At 50.5% G+C, this 9,741-nt stretch overlaps 1 protein-coding gene across 1 annotated transcript; it reads left to right on the forward strand.

The window, feature by feature from the left end:
- The first annotated feature begins 5,212 nt into the window (after positions 1-5,212).
- Positions 5,213-8,109, forward strand: CCN1 (cellular communication network factor 1). Its single transcript, XM_060024718.1, has 5 exons — positions 5,213-5,500; positions 5,802-6,015; positions 6,365-6,721; positions 6,848-7,059; positions 7,163-8,109. Exons 1-5 carry the CDS (start codon positions 5,438-5,440, stop codon positions 7,463-7,465), a joined length of 1,149 nt encoding a protein of 382 aa, XP_059880701.1. The 5' UTR covers positions 5,213-5,437; the 3' UTR covers positions 7,466-8,109.
- The last annotated feature ends 1,632 nt before the right edge of the window (positions 8,110-9,741 follow it).

Below are 9,741 nucleotides of genomic sequence, written 5' to 3' on the forward strand. Positions count from 1 at the left end.
TAGAAAAAACAAGTTAACAGTAGGTTGGGTCTATAAGGAACACTCAGACTGATAAACGATCAAGTAAGTGACACTGAAACCCACCTCAGTGACAAATGTAGTTCCTACCGGGCCAAGCCTTATTCCAGAAGTAGGGACTGCCTGATCAATGTGGCTTGTAAGGTACCAGAAGGACTCCAAAGGCCAAGGTATCTTCCCCACCCTCTGCCAAGGTGTCTAGAAGTCCACTATGTAAACTTATTTGCGTTAAGGCTTTTTCTGTTGAAATGCAACACTCCTTTCCCCCTCTTCCCCAAGAGTCAGTATATTAGGCAATTCTTAGAGGTTCACACAGCTTCAGTTAACTTCTCAACTACTTTTCTATCTGATGCATTTATCCTGAAACATCTGGGTAAGCTGTGATAGAGTTAAATAAAGGTTAAGTTCCAGAAGAAGGGACAGGCCTGAACATCTAAAGTAAGAAATGGGGAGTAGGCACAGCGGTTAAGGGCAAGGCCTGCTGGGACCAAGATGCCTGGGTTCAGTTCTGCTACCTGCTAGGTGAGTGCCCTTTGGCTAGACATTTACCCTCTGTGCATCCACTTCTTCATTTAGATAGAAAATGGTGTTAACCAGAGGATCTACCTCAACGGGGCACTGGAGAATGAAATGAGTCAATAAATAGCAGGCATTGAAAACTGTGCCTGACACAGAGTGAGCCCTATATAAACGTTGGCTTCTGTTATTATCAGGAGAGGATGGCGTGAAATTTAGCCCTGAAAGGGACTGCTCCAGTTTTACTACGTGCTGTCTCCTTTCCCAGTTTATTGATGAAGGATACAAGGCCCAGAGAGGATGTGCAGTTTACTGAAGACTGCAGGCTAGTGGATGGCAGAGCTAGGGCTTCCTATCCAGGGGTTCTGCCCCCACGGAACTTACTGACCAGGAAGGGAGGAAGCGATGTGGGAGACCAAGAGAAACCAAGAGGGAGCTCCAGCCTCTCTCCCTTCTAGGGATAACGGGATCCAGGCCCCTGGGGACTTCTCCCCAAAGTCATTTCCACGTCCCCGCTCTCGGGTGGGCTTGATGTCTGAACGAACGCCACACTCCGACAACGCACACACAGCCCCGCACCTGGGCGTACCCTCCAAGTCTGGCACAGCGCGGCAACTCTCTGCTCCGTTGGGAGGACGAGTCAACAGCGGGCTGGACGGGAAAAGTGACACAATCGGGCCGGCGCCCTCCCCGCCAGCCACCCACGCAGCCCAGGGCGGGCCGGGCCCTCTCAGGGGTGCGGGCTCGAGCCAGGCGGCCGCGGTCTCCCCGGCACGCGCGCGCCCGCACGCCAGCCACGCCTGCGGCCGGGCGGCGCGAGGACCGGGCGCGGGCACTTTTCAGCAGCTCGGCGGCCGCGCCGCTGCTGGGCCTCCTCCTAGGGCCGCCGCCGCCGCCCCCCGGAGCTGGATGACGGAGTCTTGAAAGACTTTCACCAAATATGGGCTGGGGCTGGAAACGTCCTGCGCCGCGCGCCGCCGGAAACCTCTAGTCCTGGCCACCGCGGCGACTCCGGGAGCGCGGGCCGGGCAGCCGGCAGGGGGCGGCGGGCAGCAGGCGGCCGGGCGCGTCCCGGTGCTCGGGCCCTGGATCTCTCCCCATCCCCACTGCCCGCCGTCTCCGCAGGGGTCCCGGGGCCGGCTGAGGCCTTCCCAGCGCCACTGCCACACAGTTCCCGCCGCCATCCCGGCTCTCTCTGGCTCTCCCTGCAGTCACTCGGGGTGGGGTGGGCTTGGGGGAGCGGAGGGCAATAGGATGGCGCAGGGGCGCCACCTTAACGTTGGCCTTTCGCTGTCACAATAAGTTATGCTGTTCCTTAAGGTGGCTATAAAAGGTGGAGTTGTGAGACCGCCGAGTACCTCTGAGGACAAACGCACGCACACACACGGCTATTACAGGCACTCCCACCGTCCAAGGCAGTGTTTCTCAGGGTGTGTGAATCCCCGAACAAACAGCCTCAGCATCACCTCGGGACTGCTTAGAAATGTAACTAATAAGAAATTTGGGGGTGGGGCCAGTGGGGTCAGTCGTTTAACCAGCCCTCCAGGTGAGTCTGATGCGGGCCACAGTTTGAGAACCACTGGTCTAGGGCTAGGAAACCGGAGTCGCCAGGTTTAGGGTGATTATTATTCTCAGTTGCCGCCAGACAGTGAACCCTTCTTTTGGTGACCTAAAATTCCCTGGCATCAGTGGGCGAGAGACGTTCCCATCGCTCAGTCCAAAGCCAGGAGCTGAGAAGACAAGCAGCCCCTTCTCCCTGCCTTGCAGCCCAAGGAAACAAGGCGGCCCCTTATTCCCTCCTGGGGCTCCCAGAGAGGGAGGGAGAGAGGAAAGAGAGCAAAAGAGCCATGCAGAATTAGCACCGGAAGACACTTACCCGTGAACGTTTGCACATTTACCCTTCAATCTGTCAACGTGAACTGATCTGCAGCTCTCAGCAGAGGAGGGGAGAAGGCGATGGGACATCTGGGGTTTCTGGACCTTCTTTGAGCAGGACTTGAGGAGCTGCTGTTCCTCTTGTCTGAGGCTGTCGTTTACTAGCAGTCTCACCAGGACATAGTATATAGAAAGGCTGTGTACACAGGTTACTCCCGTCTCTCTGGCTCCCCAGCATCCTGGCCCAGTTTGCTGCAGTTTCCCACCCCCTCCCATCACACACCCCCTGCTTTAAATGGGCAGCTGACGGTGAGGTTCTGTAAGTTTCTCCTCTGGGGCAAACTCATCCTCCAAGATTCCCCAGATGAAGTCCAGAAACAAATGCACACAACCCTTGTTAGAAAACTTTAATCTGATTTTTAAAGGAATCTCTGGAATGGTGTGTTTTTGAATGCTGTGCAGCAGACTGAGTCTCTTTGAGCCCCCTCCTCCACACACACACACACACACACACACACACACGTGCACACACACACACACACACACACACATACACACAAACTTCCATAAAGGAGCAAGGTGTATACATAAGCCAGTTGGATCATCCACTGTAATTTTATTTTAGATTCTGATAGACAGATTGCGTGAAAAACAAGGAATTCCAAAGAATTTCCTGCTCTGGGAACAGAAGTTAAGTCTATATTTAACAACATTTGAAGCTGTCAAGAATGCTTTGTGGTTGGATAACAGAGGCAGAAAAATGTTAAAAACGCAGGCTACTGCTATACCCAAATATGGAAATATTGTTACGTCTGGTGTCTGATTCACCATCTGGAAATACTTACAACCATGAAGTCAAATAGAAAAGACGCCACAACAGAAGCCAGGAACGCTCCTCTCCATTCCCTCTTCGCCACCTCCTCCCACCCTGTACTGTACCTACTCACCCCATCCCCAGTCACTTCATTAAGAAGGAAACAGTAACGAAAGCTGAACACAGGAACACAACAAAACCGTTTTCTAAATAATAACTGATGAATTGGCTTGGACAGGATGCAGGGCCTAGAACACCTGACAGTCTATTGTCTTGAAAAGTAAGTTCCCCACCCCACATGCCTCCAACAAAACCTTAGACATCCTTCTCCCTCTAGTAACAGCTTCTTAGGCTTCTGGAAGAGCACTTTTGAATGAATGAAACTTAACTCTTTCCTGCCACAGTTCTCTCCATTGGAGAGTGTTTTCATTGCAATAGCTTCTTATTGTGTTCATTAGAGTCATTCACAGAAAAGTCACACTGAAGGCCTTCTTCAGCAAGACTTCTCAGTCATTTACACTGAACAGCCCTAAACATTGCAAAGGACAAGGATTTCTCCCAGAGCACATATAAAAGGGAAACTGGCATAATTACTGTGTATGTTTTTATGAAAGTTACACAAGAAGATAGTTTTTTAAACTTTGAGGGAAGATTTGTCCATCACACTAACGGTATTTGAAGTTCAAGTAACTTGTTTTGTAGGAGGTCTTCTACTGAATGTGTTGCTGGTAGAATAGGGTAGAATAGGACCTTAAAATTGCTAACTTCTTTTTTTCTTTCTTTTTTTTTTACTACAGAATATTACATCCTAAATCTCTTATTTCTCTTTACTTAAAGAGCAAAGCATTGCAATTCACTTGAAATGGGAGGTTTCTAAATGGTCCCAAGGAAAGGAGTTAAAAAGCCCCGCAAAACTTTCAGCGTCAAGGAGTCTGCTTTTTCCAGAGATCCACTGGGCACAATGGTGCTGGAATCTGGTTTGGTTTTGCAGTATATACAGGTGATGATCTCAATACAAATCACTCCACGGTGGTCCCCTCCGCTTCTGGCTGGCTGCTTAGTTAGCGTCGCCTCCCGCCCGCGGAGGGAGCCTGGAAGGGCTTACCCAGTCTCCCGCATCCGTGAGGAAGTGTAAGTCCGCCTCCCAGAGAGCTCCCTGCGTTCGTTTCCTCTCGGACTTCCAACCCAGGCAGTGGGCTGGAACTAAAGTGGGAACCTCCAAAAACAAACAAGTACGACATACCAAAAAGCGGAGGGGGCGGGGGGTGGGGGGGTTTGGCGGACGGGGGAAGACCTCTGCCTGGGAAACTGCCAGACGATGGGGGAAGTTGGTTTTTTTTTCCCCTTCTCATTCATAAATGCCACCTCGGGTATTAATTTGCAATACACTTCACTTGTCCAATAAACACCATGCCAAAGATTTGGGACTTGATCCGAGCACGCTTCTATGAAGTCCTCAGATAGATTCCTGGCTCCCAGACACTCTCCCTCCCCGTTCGCCTCTCTCAATAGATAACTTGACTCTCACCTTCGCTGTAAACAAGCAAACAGTTCGCTGCCTCCCTGGGTGAGGGGTTCCAAGGCTGCCCAGTCAACTCGGCATCACCCAACAAAACGACTTTTGTTCCTCCCTCCAGGTCCTCCCACCCTCCCAATCCAGGCAAAGTTCTGAACTCGCCCCCCTCGGCCCTTCCACCTCCATCACCACCATCACTCCAAGAAGAGCCCTCCCCAATAGAAGTCGTTATTTAAAGTGGAAAAAACGGAAGATTGTTTTCTTGACGGGTCCAGGACAAAAAAAAAAAAAAAAAAAAAAAGTGCAACGGAGCCAGGGGAGGCGCTTGGCAGGAGCCCGCGCCAACCAGCATTCCTGAGATGTTTGAGAATTCTGGAACGCGCAGACAGAGCCGACGTCACTGCAACACGCGGCGCCGCGGCCGGCCCGTATAAAAGGCGGGCTCTGGGCGCTGGGGCAGACCGCGAGCGAGAGCGCCCCCGAGCAGCATCCGCGCCTTCCGTCCCTCCCCGGCAAGGACCTCGAGAGAAGGACGCCCGCAGCCCGCTCGCCTGCCTGGCTCTCGCCTCCCCGCCGCCCGGCCCACAGCCCGGCCCACCGCCCGGCCCACCGCCCCAGCCGCGCCGGCCCGGCCGCTACGCACCGGTGTGTTGGCGTCTTTGCCTCCGCGCTCGCCCGGACCCCTCCTGCGCGCCACGATGAGCTCCAGCACCGCCAGGACGCTCGCCCTCGCCGTCACCCTTCTCCACTTGGCCAGGCTGGTGAGTTCTTTGGCCACCGCTTCCCCGTCCGCTCTAGCAGCCCCTTCGCCTTTCCCCAGATGGTCCGTGGCCGGAAAAGCTAGACTCGGAAGTTCGGCGGGGCGTTTCGGGGGAGCTCTTTCTTTAAGCCCGCCCTGAAGACGTGCCGGGGGGCCCTCCCGGCGTACGCAGCCGCCCGGGGTGGCCGGGCTGGACGGGATCAGAGACCCCCTGCCGCCCGGGTCAGACACCCCCGTCCCTTCCCGGGGCGTCCTTCCTGCGCACCGCGCCGAGCCTCACACGTGTCCTCTCCCCCTTCCAGGCTCTCTCCACCTGCCCCGCCGCCTGCCACTGCCCCCTGGAGGCGCCCAAGTGCGCCCCGGGAGTCGGGCTGGTCCGGGACGCCTGCGGCTGCTGTAAGGTCTGCGCCAAGCAGCTCAACGAGGACTGCAGCAAAACGCAGCCCTGCGACCACACCAAGGGGCTGGAATGCAACTTCGGCGCCAGCTCCACCGCTCTGAAGGGGATCTGCAGAGGTAAGATGCTTGTGGTTTGGCCCCCTTAAAAAAAGAATAGTCCCCGTAGTCCAGAAGTTTAGTAATTTTGCGACCATGTATGGTGATGCTTTGTTGTTGGTAGCTTGGCAGAAAGGCACATGATTTCAGCAGTCTGGAATGCAATTCAGTGTGTCTGGGCCCAACGAAAAGCGCATACGGAAAAGTGATTCCTGACTAACTTATTGTTCTGCTCTGGAGTCTCCGGGGAATCATAGGAAACTTTACCATCAATTGAATTTAGCAGCAGAAAATATGTCTGAGTTTCAGGCCGTCGTACGGAATCTTAACTTTATTCTCTTCTCCCTTTCTTTTTTGGTGCTCTTTGTAGCTCAGTCAGAGGGCAGACCCTGTGAATATAACTCCAGAATCTACCAGAATGGGGAAAGTTTCCAGCCCAACTGTAAACATCAGTGCACATGTATTGACGGCGCCGTGGGCTGCATTCCTCTGTGTCCCCAAGAACTCTCTCTCCCAAGCTTGGGCTGTCCCAACCCCCGGCTGGTCAAAGTTACCGGGCAGTGCTGTGAGGAGTGGGTCTGCGACGAGGATGGTGCCAAGGACCCCATGGACGACAGGGACGGCCTCCTGGGCAAGGAGCTGGCCTTCGATGCCTCGGAGGTGGAGTTAACGAGAAACAATGAATTAATTGCAATTGGAAAAGGCGGCTCCCTGAAGCGGCTCCCCGGTAAGTGAAGACTGAGACATTGTACTGAAACGCATTCCTAGTTTGAAACTTCAGAGGAATGAGAACCTGATGCTGCTTTGTGTCGGTATGCCTCTGAGAAATCTTTCCTCTTGTTTGTCCCTCTAGTTTTTGGAATGGAACCTCGCATTCTGTACAGCCCTTCTTCACATGGCCAGAAATGTATCGTCCAAACGACTTCGTGGTCCCAATGCTCAAAAACCTGTGGAACTGGTATCTCCACACGCGTTACCAATGACAACCCTGAATGCCGCCTGCTGAAAGAAACCCGGATCTGTGAAGTGCGGCCTTGTGGACAGCCAGTGTACAGCAGCCTGAAAGTAAGTGCCTGCGGTGCCGTGTAGACTGGTCCCCTGGGTGAGATGGGAGCATCTCTTCCAAGAAAGAGAAACACTAACTTCCCTTCTCTTCTCTTTCTTACAGAAGGGCAAGAAATGCAGCAAGACCAAGAAATCCCCTGAACCGGTCAAGTTTACTTACGCTGGATGTTCGAGTATGAAGAAATACCGGCCCAAGTACTGCGGTTCCTGCGTGGACGGCCGCTGCTGCACGCCTCAGCAGACCAGGACTGTGAAGATGCGGTTCCGCTGCGAAGATGGGGAGACGTTTTCCAAGAACGTCATGATGATCCAGTCCTGCAGATGCAACTACAACTGCCCACATGCCAACGAGGCAGCCTTTCCCTTCTACAGACTGTTCAATGACATTCACAAATTTAGGGACTAAATGCTACCTGCGTTTTCCAGCACTAGGGCGGACAAAGTGGGGAGAGAAGAGTGTCAGCGTGATGGAGGCGTGGGTGGGGGCGGCGGGCTGAAGGGACTCATTGTAGAAGGGATGCACTACTCATTCTTGAGTAGTATTAAGGTATTTCGAAACTGCCAGGTGTGCTGGTGCACATGGACACTAATGCAGCCGCAATTGGAGAATACTTTGCTTCATAATATTGGAGCACACGTTACTGCTTCATTTTGGAGCTTGTGGTGTTGATGACGTTCTGTTTTCTGTTTGTAAATTATTTGGTAAGCGTATTTTTCTCTAGGCTTTTTCCATTTCGGTTTTACAGTTGTAAAAGGTAATAAGATTAGTTGGACACTTAAAGACTCCATCCTTTGACAAAAGTAAATGGGAGGGGGGTCCATCCCTTCCAGAAGGTGACACTCTGTGAGTGTCCATGAGAGGCAGCTATCTGCACTCTAAATTGCAAACAGAAATCAGGTGTTTTAAGACTGAATGTTTTTATTTATCAAAATGTAGCTTTCGGGGAGGGAGGGGAAATGTAATACTGGAATAATTTGTAAATGATTTTAATTTTATATTCAGTGAAAAGAATTTATTTATGGAATTAATCATTTAATAAAGAAATATTTACCTAATATCTGAGTTTATGGCATTCAGTATTTTTAGAGAATGTTCAAAACCATTGGGGACGATCTAGCTTATGCATTCAATCATTGAAACAGGATTTACTGAGTACCTACTTTGTACCAGGAACTGTTCCAGGTGCTTGGGATAGAGCAGGGAACTAACCTTTAAAAATCTGACAATGATTGCTTTTATATCTTCAGTAGAAAAAAAATCTTGGAATTTAGAGTAATCTGTTTTAAAAACATGTATTGAACACCGTTCATTGTACAAAGCACAAGAAGGAATCTGAAGCTAAGTTTGTGGTTTAAATAATAATGCTTTATTTTCATAAGAATTCAAAGCCTAAGGGTCTCCATCACCCAAGCTCTTTGAGGTGGGTATAGTAGAGTCATTTATCATTTTAATCACTAGGTAATTGTGCAGGTCCCTTCGGTAGAGGAAACTTTAATGAAAACAGTCCATAACTCAGGCTGCCTACCTCAAAATCCATGGGCAAGATTAAGCATGGTTGGATAATGTGATATAAGGTCCCTTGTTTATAACTTTGTATTTTTCTAATATTGTGCCTAAAACTTGGGAGAACGACTTAAAAATTCACCCATGGTTGGGATCAGAGAAAAAATCTTGGAATCCATAGGAGTCAGTTTGTTTTCACTGAATGAGCTTGAAGCAATGACTTGTGTTAATCCTAATAAGCTGATGATTAGGTAAACATACCGTTAAATGCAAAGGAATGCAAGGAATTTCAAGTACTTTTCCAATAGCGTGAGGACCACGCTACCCCACCCCCTTTCCTCTTTAGAATATAAGTTATATTGAGGTGGGGGGAGCAATTAGATTGAATTGGCTATCTAGAAGGTCAGAGGCTAGACGCAGAGCTTGCCTGAAAGGACCCAAATCGTAGGTCTAGGAGAGGTTGAGAAGGCTGTGTCAATGTTTGTGAAAATGCTGGTAGCTGGTTTTAGAAGAATCTACATCTTTAGAAAGCACTGACAATAAACCTTTTATAGAGAGAAGTTTTCCTTTCATCAACCCTCTTGGCTCCTGTTCAAATCCATAGTGAAATATATCAGTCTGCACTTTGTTAAGAGAGTACTTGAATTTTTAGGCAATAAGAGAAAGTGCTTTAAAAGGGGAGGAGGGGGACTGCTTCTGGGATCCTATAAGAGTGAGTTTTCAAAATAGTTTAATATTGATGCTCCATTAAGACCTACAGAAAAGCACTGCCTAAGCACCTGTTTTAGAGCCTTACTGAAATGCACAAAGGTTCATGTAAATGTGATAGTAAAATCTATGGGCAAATGTCTTCACTTTTTTTTTTTTTTTTTTTTTTTTTTTTTTTTTTTTTTTGCCGTACATGGGCCTCTCACCATTGTGGCCCCTCTCGCCGCGGAGCACAGGCTCCGGACGCGCAGGCCCAGCGGCCATGGCTCACGGGCCCAGCCACTCCGCGACACATGGGATCCTCCCGGACCGGGCACGAACCCGTGTCCCCTGCACCGGCAGGCGAACTCCCAACCACTGCGCCACCAGGGGAGCTCGGCCTTCACTCTTTTGATTCTGACAATATCTTGCCTGAAATATTACAACTGTGCCTACTGAGTAGTCAGTTTTTCCTGCCCGAGGCATTCAAA

The sequence above is a fragment of the Delphinus delphis genome, chromosome 1 (assembly GCF_949987515.2).
Source record: "Delphinus delphis chromosome 1, mDelDel1.2, whole genome shotgun sequence".
Taxonomy (NCBI): domain Eukaryota; kingdom Metazoa; phylum Chordata; class Mammalia; order Artiodactyla; family Delphinidae; genus Delphinus; species Delphinus delphis.

What these genes read in the sequence shown, in the direction of transcription:
- CCN1 (XM_060024718.1), top strand. Translation starts at nt 5,438, where the DNA reads ATGAGCTCCAGCACCGCCAGGACGCTCGCCCTCGCCGTCACCCTTCTC. An exon ending in TTCTCCACTTGGCCAGGCTG is followed by an intron (nt 5,501 to 5,801) that starts GTGAGTTCTTTG and finishes TCCCCCTTCCAG; the next exon opens with GCTCTCTCCACCTGCCCCGC. An exon ending in CAGTGTACAGCAGCCTGAAA is followed by an intron (nt 7,060 to 7,162) that starts GTAAGTGCCTGC and finishes TCTTTCTTACAG; the next exon opens with AAGGGCAAGAAATGCAGCAA.